Source organism: Cupressus sempervirens, chromosome 5 (assembly GCF_028749045.1).
Source record: "Cupressus sempervirens isolate cs-2001-9-10 chromosome 5, ASM2874904v1, whole genome shotgun sequence".
In the NCBI taxonomy this organism is placed as follows: Eukaryota; Viridiplantae; Streptophyta; class Pinopsida; order Cupressales; family Cupressaceae; genus Cupressus; species Cupressus sempervirens.
The window spans coordinates 597,102,300-597,121,890 of NC_143122.1; the positions used below are offsets into that span (position 1 = coordinate 597,102,300).

Genomic DNA, 19,591 nt, shown 5'->3' on the forward strand with positions numbered 1-19,591 from the left:
CTCTTCTAGAAACTTCACCAGTTGTATCCTTGAAAAAGTTCTACATGGTGTTCTGTGCCACCAGCTCATCATTCTTATCTTCCTTTTAATTCACAAATTTCTAGATAACAACATTGTCAGCTTAGATCTGGCGAATCTTTGATTTTCAAAATAATGTAGCAACTCGGCATTATTGAATTACTGGTGCTCGGCACCTCTGTGTTACTAGGCACCTATACCTGCTTGGCACTTGGTTCTATTCGGCACTTGATAAACTCTGTGTCACTCGGCATTTGAACTTGCTAAGCATCTGAAGTTTACTCGGCATTAACTAGGAATTTGCTCGGCTCTTACTAGCTTGCTTGGCTCCTTCTCTCTAATGAACTTAGTTGAGCTTTACAAAAGACTTAGCTAAAACCTTAAATTGTTGATATGTTTCAGTGTGCCCATTCTTTGTATCTTATAGTATGTCATCAAATACACTTTTTCATCAATGGCTTAGCTGATCCTTGTACTTCATTACAACATCATAACTTCAACCTTTCTCTAAGTGTTCTAGTTACATCTTATTCATTGCCTCCTCCTTGACAATCAACTAATTGATAGTATTTGGATCACTAAAGCAATTGTCATTCTTGCAAGTAGCAAGTTTGACATCAATGACAAAACAATGATTGAGGACATTCTTTACCAGTTCTATACATTATTCCAACAACTTTACTTATGATCATTTCAATCATTTCCAACAATCTCCCTCTTTGGCATTGATGGCAAACCAAACTAATCAATTAATCAACTTAGTTACCACCAAGATTGTATACGTTGTCTTGCTGTATTTTTACTACTGATCTCATATATCTCCCTCTTTCTTTGTATTGATCAGATTTCTGCATATTTCTCCCTCTTTGACATAAATGCCGAAGATGTAGCATCTTTATCATGCAAAATATAAGCTTTGGCTTCTTGTTGATTTTCTCCCTGTGTCACCATGCTTGTGACTGATTTGGAGTTTCTGCTCCTGCTGTCATCCTTTGCATCAACCTATTAATATTTCAATGATTTATTTCTATTGATGTAGGGCAGCTTCCTTGTTGCCTTAAACTACTTGAGTTAGGGGTATTACCCCCAACTTTCCTCTAAGATATTCATAGGCATCCTTGGGCAATGGTTTGGTGAAGATATCTGCACAGTTTGTTCCTTTGTGTGAATGTATTCCAACTTTACTTGTTTGTCTTCTACCAATTCTCTGACATAATGATACTTGATTGCAATATGCTTGGTTTTTGCATGCATCACTGGATTTTTGGATATGTTTATAACACTTGTATTATCACAATACAATATCACAGGTTTTGTTACTTCTTCTTTCATTCCATTCAATAGATGTGTGAGCCATACAATGTTTGTGCAATTGACCGCACCTGCCACATATTCTGACTCTGCAGTGGACTGGGATGTACATGTTTGTTTCTTGCTAGTCTAGGTGACCAACCTTTTGCCTAGAAATAATGCACCTCCACTTGTGCTTTTTCTATCATCAATGTTTCCTCCCTAGTCTACATATGTATATGCATTGAGCTCAAATTTTCCATTCTTTTTGTAGTATGGACCAAAGTTATCAGTTCCTTTAAGATATCTTATTATTCTTTTTATTGCTATGAGATGATTTTCTTTAGTATTAGTAGAGAACCTAGCCACTATTCCAACTGCTAATGCTATGTCTAGTCTACTATGTACAACATATTGTAGTTTTTCAATCATGGATCTGTACATTGTTTGATTGACTTCAGCTAACTCATCATTTTTGGATAGCTTATTTCCTGTTGCCATTGGTGTGCTGACTGGTTTAGATTCCTCCAATCCAAACGTTTTAAGAATTTCTTTGATGTATTTTGATTGTGTAACGAATATTCCATGTTTGAGTTGATGTACTTGCAACCCAACAAAAAATTTGATTTCTCCAAACATAGACATCTCAAATTCATGTTTCATTTTGTCAGCAAAGCCTTTGCAAAGTACTTCCTTACCACCAAACACTATGTCATCCACAAATATTTTAGATACAATAATGTATTTACCTTCTTCTGCTTTGATGTACATGTTTTTGTTGTCATCAGTTCTTTCAAATCCAATTTGCACTAGATACTTGTGAAGTCTCTCATACCATGCTCTAGGTGCTTGTTTCAAACCATAGAGTGCTTTATGTAGCTTACACACCATATCCCTATTGTTTTCATCAACAAATCCTTTTGGTTGTTCAATGTAGACTTCTTCTTCTAGTATACCATTTAAGAAGGTAGATTTTACATCCATCTGATAGACTTTAAAATCTTTGTAGGTAGCATACGCAAGAAAAGTTCTTACTCCTTCCATTCTAGCAACAGGGGCAAATGTTTCCCCATAGTCTATTCCTTCTTCTTGAGCATAACCCTTGCATACTAGTCTAGCTTTGTTTCTGGTAATCTCACCATTCTCATCTAGTTTGTTTTTGAATACCCATTTGGTGCCAATCACATTCTTGTTAGTTGGTCTAGGAACCAAACTCCAGGTTTTGTTTTTTCTTATTTGATCAATTTCTTCTTCCATAGCTTTATACCATTCATCATCTTGTAATGCACCATATACTATCTTGGGTTCAGATTTGTTGATCAGACATGATTCATGTCTTAGTCTATTCCTTGTCATTGGTCTTGCATCTTTGTCACCAATTATCTGTTCAGCAAGGTGATGTCTTTTTACATATTTGGATAACCTTGGCTCTGTATTTGTTTCCATGTTTGATCTTCCAGATTCAGGATCACTATGCACTTCGTTGTCAGGTTGTTCTTCATTATGTGTACTGTCTTCAGAATCAGATTGTCCATTTCCTTTGTTTTGCAGCTCAGCTTCTGAATGCAACTCGGCATTCACTGGTTGAGACTCGACTGAGACTAAAATTTGTTGTTGAGTTTCAATTTGATTGACATCATCCTTATCAACAGTCATTCCTTCATAAGAATACACAAAGGTTCTGTACTCTTCCATTTTCTTTGGTACTTCAGCTTGAACTTTTATGTGCTCATCAAAATTTACATTTGCACTTTCCATAATTTTGTTAGTGTTAGTATTCAAGCACTTATATGCCTTATTTCTAGTGGAATAACCAAGAAATATGCCTTCATCACTTTTTGCATCAAATTTTCCATTTCTAGCATCTTTAAGGATAAAGCATTTACAACCAAACACTTTGAAATGTTTTACATTGGGTGAGTAACCATACCATAATTCAAAAGGTGTTGTATTTGTACCTTTCTTGACTTGTACTCAGTTCAGTGTATGAATAGCTACACTTACCACTTCTCTCCAGTATTTTAGAGCAACAGTCTTTTTCATCATTAATGTTATGGCACAGTCAATCACAGATCTATTTCTTCTCTCAGCAATTCCATTATGTGGAGGAGTTCTAAGAGCTGACGTTTGTCTTTTGATTCCTTTATCATTATAGAATATCTCGAATTCATTTGATGTAAATTCACCACCTCTATCTGATCTTAGGCATTTCAAGCTTTTTCCAGTTTCCTTTTCAACTCTAGCCACATACCATTTAAACATTTGAAAAGCATCAGATTTTTGTTTTAAGAACATAACAGTCATCATCCTAGAATAGTCATCAACAAATAGCATTATGTATTTATCTCCTCTACATCTTTGTATTTCCATTGGACCACATAAGTCAGTGTGAACTAACTCAAGTATCTCTTTAGATGTATAGTTTTTGCTCTTGAAACTTGACTTTGTCATCTTTCCTAGCTGACATTGTTTGCACATGATATTATCAGGCTTCTTCAATTTTGGTAAACCTCTAACTTTCTTCATTTTACTGATGTTGACTAGATTGTCAAAGTTGACATGACATAATCTTCTATGCCATAACCATTCATCATCAAATTTTGCAAATAAACAAGAAACATCATCCATATCAAGGTAAAACAAATTACTCTTTGTTTGATCTCCTTTTCCTATCAATTTACCATCAGTATCATAGATTTTTGCAGTTTTGTTTCCAAATTCCACTTTGAAACCTATATTGCCTAACTGTGAGACACTCAGTAAATTGTAGTTTAATCCTTCAACATAGTATGCATTGTCACATGAAATTTGTTCTGTGAGCTTAATGGAACCTTTTCCTTTGATTTGACATGGAGCATCATTACCAAATCTAACACTATTTCCATCATACTGAGTAAAGTTAACAAACTTACTTTTGTCTCCTGTCATGTGATGTGAGCATCCCCTGTCTATGATTCATCTGTCATTCTTGTTTATACATGTTACCAGTGTTGTGGGCTCTTCTTCATCAGATTGGTCCTTCATGGCTACATAAACAACTTCATCATCATTGTCATCAAAATTTTCTTCAACAATATAACACTTCTTACCTTTTTCTTTGTAATCTCTCTTGTCATCATCTCTTTTGTACTTGTATTTGTTGCCTTTCTTGGAATCCTTTTTTTGTGGACACCTTGCAGCAATATGACCTACTTCATTGCAATTGAAACAAATGATAGGCATCTTACCTTTGAATTTTTCTTTGCCCATGTGAAATCTTCTAGCGAGCAATGCTTCCAATTGTTCCACATCTTCCTCATCAGTGCTACTGTCACTGGATACATACTTCATTTTTCTTCCTTTCTTTGATTTCACTTGTTCAACATCTTTCAGTAATAACTTGGCCTTAAAAGAAGATTCAACATTTTCAGGTCTGTAGTTGTCAAAGTTAGATAACTCAAATGTAGTGAATCTACCTATTATACCTTCAAAACTTAGATTATTTCCCGGTATACATCTTAGCTCTTGTATTGCTGATACTCTAATAGCATAGATAGGGAGCAAGGTTCATAAGAACTTACTATTAATAGTATCTTCATCCAGTTGACCACTCAAGCATCTTATTGCACTTACCACTTCCTTTATTCTTGCACCATACTAAACAACATTCTCATTTTCTTCCATTTTCATGTCATCAAACTTTCCTCTAAGACTTTCTCTTTTTGCTCTTTGTACATTTTGATCTCCTCCATAGATGTCTGATAGGGCTTTCCACATTTTGAATGCAGTGTCACATCCTTTGATATCATCAAATTCAGCATAGTTGAGTGCAGAGGCAATTTCTAGCATTGTCTGATTGTGTTCTTGCTTGTTTTTCATGTCTTCTGCAGTAGGAGCACCTGTTGTATCTACATGTTTAGTGACAATTGAATTTTGGGCATAATCTCCTATGGATCCAAGATGTAGCTTCATCAAACTTTTCCATGCAACAAATTTGTCTTTGTTGAGCTTGGGAACTTCTCTCTTTGGCATTTTGATCTTTTCTGCTTGTAGTCCCTTTAAACTAAATCAACAGTCAGGCTCTGATACCAATTGTTAGAATTCTTTAGAATAACTGAGAGGGGGGGGCGGGGGGGTGAATCAGTTATCCAAGGTCCAAATGCCCTATTAATACCTTTTTACTACTTTTAATGAATCCATACACTTTTCATCCATCCAAACTTAAATCAATCATATAAGAAAGTTACAGTAAATCAACATACAAAGATAAAACATCCAAGATCAACACATGACACAATGATTTACGTGGAAACCCAATTTGGGAAAAACCACCAGTAACATGCTACTTGATTCTCACTCTTCTGAAGTGATGCCCTGTTAAAAGTCTGCCCTATTAAAGGCTTACAACACACTGTTAAATGTGACCTTATTAGCGGATTTTACCAAACTATTAGGAATAGGCCTGGTTAAAGGTCTTTAGAACATTCACTTGGAATGTCACCCTGTTAAAGGATTTATCTTATGGCTATTAAACCAAACTAAGTCCATAAGATTTAAACTTACTGTTACAATTGCTAGAAAGTAACGATAATGGTCTTTTGATCTGATATAACTTACAACATACTTTGTAGATTTCAGATCACACTTTCAGTTCAATCCTTATGCTTGGCTTCAATCACTCCAGCTCTGACTGCTTGTCTTCCTCTCAAGCTTTGTCTCCTTGAGTCTTCTTACTCATTCTACCAATGCAATCATCCTTGTGGTCATCTATCCAAACAGAGTTCCTGTGCTTTCTTCTCCTTAGCACCTTCTTCAGTACTTCATGCTTTTATGCTTGACCACCTCTCTCTCTTTTTTTTCATTAACTTATGTCTTCTTAAATATAAATCTGATTTTCCTTTGCCGCTCAATTCTCCCTCTCCAATTTTAGGGTTTCAAAATGGATTAGGTAGGATACAATGTATCTACCCCATATCTTGTTCTCTTCTAGAAACTTTGCCAGTTGTATCCTTAAAAATGTTCTACATGGTGTTCTGTGCCACCAGCTCATCATTCTTATCTTCCTTTTAATTCACAAATTTCTAGATAACAACCTTGTCGGCTTAGATCTGGTGAATCTTCGATTTTCAAAATAATGCAGCAACTCAACATTATTGAATTACTGGTACTCGACACCTCTGTGTTACTCGGCACCTATACCTACTCGGCATTTGGTTCTGCTCGACACTTGATAAACTTTGTGTCACTCAGCATCTGAACTTGCTCGGCATCTGAAGTTTACTCGGCATCTGAAGTTTACTCGACATCTGAAGTTTACTCGGCATTAACTAAGAATTTTCTCAGCTCTTACTAGCTTGCTTGGCTCCTTCTCTCTAATGAACAAGCTTTACAAAAGACTTAGCTAAAACCTTAAATATTTGATATGTTTCAGTGTGCCCATTCTTTGTATCTTATAGTATGTCATCAAATACACTTTTTCATCAAAAAAGAGTTAATGGAAGGAAAAAAAACCAAAGAAACAAAATAGCGAGTAGTTGAAGAATTGAAATAAGATTAACATAGAGATAAAATAGCTTTTGCTAAAGTGCTCATTTTGCTAATTGCTGATAGACTTTCACCTGGGCGATAGCCCACCGACATTTCCTCACGGCTATCGAGATTTCTTGAGCTTCGTCGGTGACGCTCGCTTGCCACTGTCCTGCTTTATGCGTGATCAAACACCTTAGGGGAGCTTCATATGCTATGCAGCTACTATGTAGCTAGGTGGAAGGCCATGGGTCAGTGGACTGGATAACCACTAGAGCACACTGTCTCTCCAACCACGACATCTCAACCGCCTAGGTGTCCTACAAATTTGGCGACTGATGGTTTTGTGTAAGGATCACTCGTGTGCTATAGATTAAATAGGTATGCTTCCTCTACTGGATGCCTTACGTTTTGTTTACATGCCCACTGCTTCTCAACAACCCTTCTGATATTATTTTCTTTTGCTTCCTACAACAACTAGGTCTACAATATAAGAGGAGGACAACAATAGCTTCGAGTTCCGCTCATCCATTTTGGTAATACGCCATTGTGTGCTTCTATGTTTTTCAATTTCTTGTAGGTTCTGTTTATTTAAAGAAGTTTCAATTGTTGCCCTATAAATTTGAGTTGAAAAATGGAGTCTTGGTTTGACATTTGGAATCTGAACCCTGACATTGAAAGCTTTGTACCATTTTGAAATATTTGGTTATGTTTATTTACAAATTGATCATCTCTCAACAATTAAAAATAAAGAAAATATGAGGGCTATGATGCATTTGTTACCATCGCTTGCAGATTCGTTACATTGGAGCATATATGGATGCCCTCGTAGGTAGCCTTCGTAATGCTAATGCCTAGATTCCTAGTCGTCTCCAATTGCATATGCCCAGACATGGAGAAAAACATTATGTTCTTGATGTGATTTGCATGACAACGTGTAGATGGAATGCACCGACTAAGGAATGCTACAAAATCCCCAACTGTTGTTCATGCTTCTTCTTGTGTTTAGCATTGGGTGTGATATTAAATGCTTTTGGTTTTTCTGTGGGTTGCTGAAACTATGGTTGTCTTATACAAGTAAGGAATTTGAATCTATCGTCATCATTATTATTATTAGTTCTTGCCGTAGGCAGGATACTAATGGAATCACATGAGTTCCATATTAGTTGCATAAACTAAAAATTTCATGCATATACTAATGTTTGCAAAAGGTTTATGAATTTGCACTTTTTTTTAAATTGAAAAATACATATTTTTACAAATTCTATTGGCTCATGATGAAAATGGCAATGAATAAATTCAATTTTCTTCAAGAAAAATACAACTATTTTTCTCAACACCTCTATTAATGCATGCATTAATTGCAACTTTATCTTTTCCACATTTGTGACAAGTGGATAAACTTTTTTTTTAAAAATATCATTTTTCTTACACCTATTAATGAATGCATTAATTTCAATTTTATCTTTTCCACATTTGTGACAAGTGGATACACTTTAAAAAAGACAATCATTTTTAATTGATGTTTATTTTAGTAATTTGTAAAATGTTATTCAAATATAGAGTTCAATTCATTTAACTCTTTAAAAAAAAAATGATAGATATTTTTAATTGATGTTTATTTTTGTAATTTGTAAAATGTTATTCAAATATAGATATTTTAATCAAATATAGAGTTTAATCCATGTAACTCTTTTTAAAAATTTTTATAGAATTTTCTTTATATCTTATATATAATTAGTTCAGAAATATCTTTCGTATGATAAATGTTCTTTCTGATGTCATCTGATTTTAATTTAGCATGATACTATAATGTTTATTTATATATTCTTTTACTATTGTAATTAATATATATCATTGCAGTTATATCATTTAATAATAAAGTTCCTGCTTTTGTTAATGTTGTTGGCACGAGGACATGAAAATAAGTTTTTGGTGTTGGTCTTTAATTCATAAATAGAAATTAAGCATGAAATGTTATTTTTTTTATAAATATGAGTACAAGTTTGAAGGAAAAAAAATAGAATTTGTGTATGTATAATCTTATTTTGAACTTTTAGGAGAACTATTGAAAATTTGAAGGATGTTTTCATCTAATGGTAGAAGGTTGTATTTGATAATAAAAAATATTTAACTAAAAATATTTAAAAATGTAAAGAATATTTAACTAAAAGAATCAAGAAGCTTATATATTTGAAATAATTTGAATTAATATTGCAACTAAAATTTATATTTAATGACTCAATAATATAATTATACTCATTCACATGGAAAATGTAATGTCCCCCACTTAGCCAGTTTGGAGGTATGTTGTCGTTAGCCCATTCTTGTATGGTCCCGAGGGCTAACTAGGACTTCAAAAGGGATCCTGAGGTTATTTGGCCTAGTCAAATTTAATTACAGGCCAAACGGAGTTCATTTGTTGGGTTTTCAGAAAGACTTACTATTTTTAGTAAGCCAATAGGGGGATGCAATGCCTTCAATTTTCAGTGACAGGATGAGATGCGTTTTGTTGGGCTCTTTTTGATGAGCTATTATATGTGGGATTTCGAGTTTATTTGGTATATTATTTTAATGTTTGAAGTTACAACGGTAAAGTGACTATGTTTCATAAAGTCACTTTATAAAAAATCAAGAGTCCCCCTTTGAGTACATACATGGACTTTGTAAAAAGAAAAAAAAGAAGTAATATTAAAACTCATGTATTATCCCACATTGGCAAGACAGAAGCGTGGAGCAAGTGAGGAAGGGATTAAAAGAAAGAGGATAGCTCTCATTTATTCATGCTTGGAAATATCAAAGAAATTGGGAAATTTTTTGGAGATTATATCTCAATAGTTTTAAGGACGAAATCTCTTCAAGCTGGAAATCTTGACGCCATTGAAAGATATGGTCTTGAGATTCAACATAGTAGCAATCCGAAAAAGCAGATACGAAAAAGCAGTCCGAAAAAGCGAAACCAAAAAAGTAGGCTGAAAAAGTGGGTACGAAAAAGCAGTCCGAAAAAGCAAAACCGAAAAAGAAGGCTAAAAAAAGCAGTTCAAAAAAAGTAAAGCAGAAAAGGCAGCATTGAAGGAAATTATTACAGCGATCTATAACCAGGTTCTTTTGTTAGTATTGCTTTTTAGGGTGTTACAAGCTTTCAGCTGTAAGTGTGCATTATACCAGCATTATCATTTTGTAATCCATGTAAATGCCAAAGTCTTGGCCATATTTCACAAGTATTGTAATTTTCATTGCAGTTAAGAAGATAATAGTTGCTGGTGTCATTTAAGCAATTTAATATCATTATTTATCAGCTAGTTAGTTTGCATACCAATTGTTTGTAAAAATGCCAGTTGGCTGTAAGTGTTCATTTCTCATGCTTAGATCATATATATGCACTGAATATTGTCAAAATTAGTAGCACACTCATGTTAGGTCATTGTGTAGTCCATTGTAGTCTTCTAACACAAGATTCTCATTGATGCAAATTGAAGAAAAAGTCATTTGAAGACAGTTGAAATACTATATCAGTCATACATCCCTTGCATGTGAATTGTTTGATGAAATTCTTTGAGCTTTCATCAGCATTTTTGAGAGCAGATTTGAGGAGGGGTATTACAATGGTATAAAAGCTATAAGTCATGCCATCATGTGGAGGTCTTATAGGGAATTTGGAATAGCTAGATAGAGGGAAAAGTGTTTGACGAAATGTCAAAACACTAAAATCAGAGCATTTATGTTTGAGCATGCGAAAGGGGCCTTATAATTTCCGCAATACCAAAGCAAGACAAAATAGGATTTTAGACCTGCAGAGCAAACAATCTAGTTCATCCGTGTAGGTGGACTTAGAATCCAGTCATACAGACATAGAGGATATATTCTTTGATCAAGGCGGCAATATGGGAGACAGGAATGCTCAGGATCTTGGAGAGGAAAGATTCTTACAGTTATTAGAGACCTTGGCATAGGGACAACGATTAGCAGAACAGAGGGCACAGGAACAAAATCAAAGAATGGAACTTATGATGCAGATGATGGCTCGTCAAATGGGGTTGAATGCTAACATGGGTGGAGGAAATAATCAGAATGGTAATAATCAAAATGGTAACAATTAGAATGTGAACAATCAAGATGGTACACATAATGGAGGTGAACAAGTTGGGAACAATTTCGGTCATGCACCCCAGCAAGCTAGGACAGTGAGTTCAAGGTCCATGATTCCAACATTTCCTCCTAAAGCCCCAGAGCAGCCCATACCAGAGCCCTAGATCACTGATATACAGGACGAGTTGAGAAGAGATTGGGAAGCCGGAGGTCTAGATTTTACTGCTGCAATTACCTTTAGGGAATATATGGATGTGCGAATGAAACATATGCCACGTGGACATGACAAGAACCAGAGCTATAAGCTATGGAAGAAAGTAGAGAAACTTTAGTTACCATATTATGATGGCTCAGGGAAGTCTATAGCAAGAGCTTGGGTTCAAAAGATTGATACATACTTTCAATTGAACCCTATGCCTGAGGAAGAAGCTATTAAGTATGCATCAATTCATCTAGATGGGTTAGCACATGAGTGGTGGCATCATGGTATGGTCACTATGGGTCATGCACACATTACCTCATATGTGGAGTTTACAGAGAGACTAATTGAACGTTTTGATAGGAAGGATCCAGAACTCCATTTCAAGGAGTTAGCTCAGCTCAAACAATGGGGATCATTGGAAACATACATTTTAGAATTTCAAAAACTTGCAGTGTTAGTAACAGATGTATCTAAATGGAGGATACTGGTTCTATTTATGGATGGGTTAGCTGATCCATTGAGAGGGTGAATTAAAGCTCTCAACCCTCCCACTTTGCAGGAAGCCATTAAGAAAGCTCATGACATGGATTCCTCTTCAACTTTTAAAAATAAATTCCAGGAAAAGAGTTTCCCTTTGAGGAAAGATAAGGACAGTAAACCTTTTCATAGAGAGGGTCAGCCACATAAGGAGGAAAGCGAGAGGTTGGACAATGAGACACTTAATGATCTCAGGAAGAAGAAGCTTTGTTTTCATTGCAGGGAGCCTTGGGATTTGTCACATAAGTGTCCATTGAAAGCAAAAGCCAAGCAGATGGAGTGCTTTTCAGCTGAAGAGTCAGTGGATGGAGATTCAGAGCAGTCATCAGAATTAGATGGGGATGATAATTCTTCACATGAGGAAGCACATAGTGATAACACGATAGCTCAGTTGTCCAGTATACAGGAGGCCGTCACTTTCAGAGTTAGGGGAACTTTGGATGGACAAAGATTTGTGGCACTCATTGATACAAGGGCAACACATAACTTCATTGATGAAAAGTTTGTGACACGCAGAGGGCTACATACAGAAGAGCATAGGGGATTTAAGGTGATGCTTGCCGACGGCTTCAAAATTGACTATACCAAGAAAATCTCCAACTTGTAGCTTCGTTTGGGAGATTATGACATGGTGGGAGATTTCTTTGTTGTCAACATTGGTGATCAGGATATGGTGCTCGGGATGAATTGGATGAAATCTCTAGAAGAGTTTACATTTAACCTCCAGAAAATGGAAATGAGGTTTGAGGAAAATGGTAAGAAGATAGTACTCAGAGGTTTGTCAAATGGGAGACTACGAGTGGTGTCACTCAAGTAGATTCAGAGTTTCTTCAAACACAACCAGGTGCAGTGGGCATCAGAGTTTAGAGTAATGCCTGAGGTGACAGAGCAACATAATCAGGAGTATCCACCTGATGTACAAAAAATAATAACCAAACATACTAAGGTGTTTGGTGAGATACCTCCAGGGAGACCCTCGAATAGGGGAATTGAGCATGTTATTGAGTTAGAGGAAGGGGCTAAGCCAGTCATCATCACACCCTAGCACCATTCAAAGAGATATAAAGATGAAATAGAAAAGGCAATCAAGGAGTTGATTGACATGGGGCACATACGACCAAGCAAGAGTCCTTTCGCTTCTTCAGTAGTATTGGTGAAGAAGAAGGATGGTACAATGAGGATGTGCATTGATTATAGGGAACTAAACAAGAAGACAATCAATAACTGATACCCTATTCTACGCATCGATGAGCTTATTGATGAATTGCACAGTGCCTGCTACTTCTCTAAGATTGATTTGAGATCCGGCTACCACCAAATATGGGTTAGAGAGGTGGATGTGGAGAAGACAACTTTTAGATGCCACTATGGACATTTTGAGTTCTTAGTCATGCCCTTTGGGTTGATTAATGTCCCCGCCACTTTCTAGTCCTGTATGAATAGAGTATTCAGAGATCAGTTGAGGAAGTTTGTGTTGATTTTTTTTGATGATATACCGATATACATCCGTACTTGGGAGAAACATTTGAAGCATATTGATGTAGTGCTCAACATTCTAGAGAGGGAGTCATTATATGCCAAGATGAGTAAATGCGAGTTCGGGATGACAAAGTTGCTCTATCTGGGGCATATTATTAGTGCAGGAAGTGTTCTAGTTGACCCAGACAAGATCAAGGCCATTCTGGATTGACCACCGTCGAGGAACACTTCGCAGCTCAAGGGAGTTCTTGGGCTTTACGGGTTCTACCGCAGATTTGTGAAGGGATTTTCACAGATAGCAGCACCACTTACAGATTTGACACAGAGAGACAGTTTCAAGTGGTCAGAGAAAGCTCAGGATTGTTTTGACAGGTTCAAGGAGCTGATGAGTACATGCCCTATTTTAGCCATTCCAGATTTCACCAGGCCTTTTGAGTTGCAGTGTGATGCCTCAGGAGAGGGCGTAGGAGCTGTCCTCATGCAGGACAAACATCCCATCACATATGAGAGCAGGAAATTACGAGGTGTTGAGAGAACTTACAACATCTATGACAAAGAAATGCTAGCAATCATGCATGCGCTAGCTAAGTTCAGGCAATACTTAGCAAGGAGCCGATTCACAGTAAAAATAGATCATAACAGCTTGAAACATTTCCTTGGACAGAAGGATCTCAATGATAGGAAATAGAAATGGGTGAGTAAGTTACAAGCTTATGATTTTGACATAGTCTATGTCAAAGGGAAGAAAAATATCGTCGCAGATGCTTTATCCAAAAGGCCTCATTTGCTTTTTGTTGGGATAGTCATGGACGATTGGAGAGAGTTGATCTTGGCAGAGTATGCCAAGGATAGTTGGGCATCTAGTGTTATTGAAGGAACTATTTAGGATAATTGATACACTGTTGTAAATGATTTGATCATCTACAAGGAAAGGATTTATTTAGTACCCGGGTCTGCTATGAAGCAGAAGATTTTGAGGGCATTTCATGATTCACCATTGGCAGGACATCTCGAATTCTTTAAGACATATTGGCAGGTGAGAGAGCGCTTCACTTGGAAAGGACTCAAAACAGAGGTGCTTCAGTTTGTTAGGGAGTGCTCAGTATGTCAGCAAAAAAAATAGGAACATTCCTTTCCAGGTGGTTTACTACAGCCCCTACCCATACTAGAGAAGAAGTGGGATAGCATTTCCATGGATTTCATTACAGGCCTCCCCAAGGTACAGGGTCGGGATTGTATTTTTGTTGTGGTAGACAGATTGACGAAATTTGCACATTTTTTTGCGATTTCGTCCACATATTCAGCAGTACAGACAGCAGAGCTATTCTTTCGAGAGGTATTTAGATTACATGGGATGCCACGGAACATAGTCAGTGAAAAGGATAGTAGGTTTATGAACCACTTTTGGAAGGAGTTATTCAGGTTGTGTGGAACAAAGCTAACTCTGAGTACCAGTTACCACCCCCAAACTGATGGGCAGATAGAGATAGTGAATAAATGGGTTGAGGGGTTCCTTCAAAACTACATTGCAGGAGAGCAAAAGGCTTGGGTGAAGTGGCTGCATCTAGGGGAGTACTGCTATAATACCTCTTTCCATATGTCTATTCAAATGTCCCCTTTCATGGCACTGTACGAGTATGATGCTCCTAATTTTTTGGATTTGTTATTTGGGGACAGTAGGGTGCGTAAGGCCAAGGATATATTACAGGAGTGTCAGGACATTATGCGATCCTTGAAGGAAAATTTGCAAAGGGCACACAATTAGCATAAGCAATATGCTGATCAGCACAGGGTTGAGAGATCTTTCGAGGTAGGAGACATGGTGTACCTCATGTTACAGCCGTATAGACATTCCTCTCTCAAGAGGAGTGGAGCAGAGAAATTGAAACTATGCTACTATGGACCATTCAAAGTAATCAGGAGAGTGGGTGAGGTAGCTTATGAGTTAGAGCTGCCTACAGACAGTAAAGTGCATAACGTGTTCCATGTGTCACACCTTAAGAAGGCATTGGAGAATAATGTGGTGCCTTCAGAAGTATTGCCACCTCTTGATGATGAGGGAAAGCTTATCTTGATTCCCGAGGCTATACTTGACTCCAGGGAGAGGGTGCTTCGCAGGCGGACTATCAGGGAGTACCTAGTAAAGTGGAGGAACCTACCAGTTGAGGATGTGACATGGGAGGCAGAGGAGATTATTCAGCATCCTGAGTTGAGATTGCTTGGGGACAAGCAATTTCAAGAGGGGCTGACTGTAATGTCCCCCACTTAGCCAGTTTGGAGGTATGTTGTCGTTAGCCCATTCTTGTATGGTCCCGAGGGCTAACTAGGACTTCAAAAGGGATACTGAGGTTATTTGGCCTAGTCCAATTTAATTGCAGGCCAAACGGAGTTCATTTGTTGGGTTTTCAGAAAGACTTATTATTTTTAGTAAGCCAATAGGGCGATGCAGTGCCTTCAATTTTCAGTGACAGGATGAGATGCGTTTTGTTGGGCTCTTTTTGATGAGCTATTATATGTGGGATTTCGAGTTTATTTGGTATATTATTTTAATGTTTGAAGTTACAACGGTAAAGTGACTATTTAAATTAAATATTATAATGTTTCATAAAGTCACTTTATAAAAAATCAAGAGTCCCCCTTTGAGTACATACATGGACTTTGTAAAAAGAAAAAAAAGAAGTAATATTAAAACTCATGTATTATCCCACATTGGCAAGACGGAAGCGTGGAGCAAGTGAGGAAGGGATTAAAAGAAAGAGGATAGCGCTCATTTATTCATGCTTGGAAATATCAAAGAAATTGAAAAATTTTCTAGAGATTATATCTCAATAGTTTGAAGGACGAAATCCCTTCAAGCTGGAAATCTTGACGCTATTGAAAGATATGGTCTTGAGATTCAACATAGTAGCAATCCGAAAAAGCAGATATGAAAAAGCAGTCCGAAAAAGTGGAACCGAAAAAGCAGGCTGAAAAAGTGGGTACGAAAAAGCAGTCCAAAAAAGCATAACCGAAAAAGCAGGCTAAAAAAAGCAATTCGAAAAAGCAAAGCAGAAAAGGCAGCATTGAAGGAAATTATTACAACGATCTACAATCAGGTTCTTTTGTTAGTAATGCTTTTTAGGGTGTTATAAGCTTTTAGCTGTAAGTGTGCATTATACCAGCATTATCATTTTGTAATCCATATAAATGCCAAAGTCTTGGCCATATTTCATGAGCATTGTAATTTTCATTGCAGTTAAGAAGATAATAGTTGCTGGTGTCATTTAAGTAATTTAATATCATTATTTATCAGCTAGTTAGTTTGCATACCAACTGTTTGTAAAAATGCCAGTTGGTTGTAAGTGTGCATTTCTCATGCTTAGATCATATATATGCACTGAATATAGTCAAAATTAGTAGTACACTCATGTTAGGTCATTGTGTAGTCCATTGTAGTCTTCTAACACAAGATTCTCATTGATGCAAATTGAAGAAAAAATCATTTGAAGCCAACTGAAATACTATATCAGTCATACGTCCCTTGCATGTGAATTGTTTGATGAAATTTCTTGAGCTTTCATCAGCATTTTTGAGAGCAGATTTGAGGAGGGGTATTACAGAAAAATAGGAACATTTCAATAAAAGATAATATTTTTTTAATAGTTCTCAATATATATTGTAAAATTGAGCCAATCACATAGTAGACGTAAAACTTGGAGACCTGAATTTCGGAATACATTATGCTTCATTTTTATCATCATGTCAACTAACCATTAATCTTTTTGTAATAAAATGCAAAATATCGTTAGCAATTAGCATTGTAAGTTGAGTTCAACTAATAAGATTTCAATTAAATACTATTCTTGTTTTTGAAAAAATAGAGTAAAAATGTTCAAACTTTATAAAGAATTTAAATTATGAAATTCTTAAATGATAAAGTAAATGTAGTGTTACATCATCTTGTATGATATTTCCAATCATAATAAAGAATTTAAATTTTGAAATTCTTGAAATGATAAAGTGAATGTAGTGTCACATCATCTTTTATGATATTTTCAATGACTAATTGCACAATTAATGATAAAAGTTAGAGCTTTAAATTTTTGTTGTTTTTTTGTTTCAAAAATTAATTTTCTCCTTTACTATTATTAGTGAGGGCCAAAATAAGATTTTAGTTAGATAGCTTTTTTCCATTTCAAAAAAAATAAAAATATTCAAATTATATAAAAAATTACAACTCAAAAAAATATTTGAAACTTATTGGTTAAAGTAATAATTGTTTTGGAACTGAATGGTTCCATAAGATTTCTTGCCTATGGCAGGAACTAATAATAATATACTAACTATACTCTGTAATTTAATTTAGTTTACCACTATAATATTATATTTTTCATTACTATTTATTTGTTATATTTATTAGATTAAATACATTATATTTTAACCAAAACCTACTTCAATCAAAATCATGAAGGCAACAAATTTGGGACAAGCGCCCCTTGTTAAAATATTATTATCCTTGAATACTTTCAAAATTTGAAGACTAGGGATACACCACAATGGGAAGCGTCTATGACGGCTCAACTCTCACAATAAATCTTTTTTAACAATTTAAGAATTAATTTAGAAATTATTTCAAACGGCTTTTCTATTTTTTATTTAATATTCAAATTAAAATAAAGGTAATCCAGTCGGCTATTTAGCCACTGGCCACCACAATGTAGTCACACATTTCAATATCTTATTTGCTCTAAACATTGCCAGCCATATCTGATGACTTTACCAATAATTTGATGTACAGAGAGTTTTGTGCATATATTTAGAACAATGCATAGTAGGGTCAAATCCAGGAGGCTTCCAGACACTTTTAAAATAGTCTAGCTGGAAAAGATTTTTATAATTTCTTTTAAATTTTAACTTTCAAGTACAGAAGCCAGCTTTAACATTGGTTTATTTAGTCGCAGGTGTCTCGCTGTACTCTTGTATTACAGCCCCATAGACTATATTTTGTTTTGGAAATATGTTTATTATTCCATGTTAAAAGATGATTTCCTTTGAATTGGAGGATATGCGCAAAAATGGCTCTGTTGAAAACGCTTCAAAGATTTGCAAGCAATCAAAATTTTATATTAGTTCTCTTTTGTATAAAACTCTTCCTTGCTCTTAATACACCTACTGCGTTCACAATGTCATTTTGTTACTGTTCAATCTCTTCTTTTGTTACTGTTCAATCTCTTGTTTTGTTACTGCTCATCAGTGTAATACAGAAATATGACTGCATTTGGGCGCCTTTTTTAAATTCGTACATTAGAAATCATCTGAACAAAAAGATCAAAACATATTATAACAACGGCTTGAATCGAATCTATACTGAAATTATGAAATTGTGGACAACATCTATCCGATCATATAATAAGTTCCGTCATATAGTAACTGCAAAGCAATGCTCTGTTTTGACGTCCACTACACATTTCGACACCAACGCCTATCGGCTGTACTCTTGGACCCTGCCGGGGTTCAAGCGCTAGTTTGGGAAATTCATTCAGACGTGAATGATATAGAAAGGAAAAGGGCCAGAAGACAAAACAAATTCGAGATTTTAAACAAGGAAATTCATGTGTTATATCGATGCTTTCGGTGGCTACAAAGTTGTAGTTGTCGTGATCGTTATAATCGGGGAGTTGAAAGCGCGCAAGAGTCTTCTTCCCGTAGGAAAGCAATCACGCCCAAATCATTTTAGCGCGCAAGAGAGTCTTCTTCCCGTAAGAAAGCAATCACGCCCAAATCATTTTTCTTACATGGGCGTGTGAGTACCATATGAATTCGTCAATTTAAGCTCAAATCTCTGCTGCGTGATTCTTCGTGTCTTCCATCCACAAAATGGCTATTGGTGCGACCAAAATGGTTCTTGGCCTCCTTACATTCGTCACTGTTGGCATGTTGATTGGTATGTACAGACGTTTCTTTCTCTTGTTTTTCTTTCAAAAATATTATATGCCATTGAGAGGATCATTTTTATGTTACAAAAATATGGATTTTAATTATTTTTCCAATTCTAGTTAGCAAGATTGGAATTAACGCAATACATGACATGGGCAGTTTCAAAACTTGAAAACGCGAGTTCTTTGCATGAAGACTTGGAAACCTAAATGGGAATAGACTGAAATGAGCAGAGGGTTGGAGGCAATTTATATAAATTGGAAAATTGGGGGACGACGAATCATGGGTTGCCATAAAGATGCTCGGTTTTGTTAGAGAGAAACAATTAATTGTTAGACCTCTGGTGTTGATTTCTTTCAGCTTTTTTTTTGAGAAAATTAACTTAGTATTTAAGAAACGAGCTCCAGTATTTTTTCAACTTTTTTTCAAAACTTGGTAAATGTACGGTAATATTACGGGTCCTGCAGTCAGTCGTTTCTGTTTGTTGGTGAGTATTGGGCGAGGTTACGGGACACAGTTATTGTTTTGTGCGGAGTGCCTGGATCACTTTAGTAC

General features: G+C 35.9%; 1 protein-coding gene across 4 annotated transcripts in view; it reads left to right on the forward strand.

The window, feature by feature from the left end:
* Window positions 1-18,087: 18,087 nt before the first annotated feature.
* Window positions 18,088-19,591, forward strand: part of LOC149557336 (prolyl 4-hydroxylase 1-like) — a 255,775-nt gene continuing 254,271 nt past the window's right edge. Inside the window, exon 1 of one of the 4 annotated variants that reach the window (XM_089832008.1) lies at window positions 18,088-18,238. In XM_089832008.1, the coding sequence (XP_089688134.1) occupies window positions 18,175-18,238 (64 nt within the window). In that variant the 5' untranslated portion in view covers window positions 18,088-18,174. Of the gene's footprint in view, window positions 18,239-18,459; window positions 19,044-19,591 lie in introns of those variants that run through there. The other 3 variants (XM_089832009.1, XM_089832010.1, XM_089832007.1) reach the window with 3 other exon arrangements.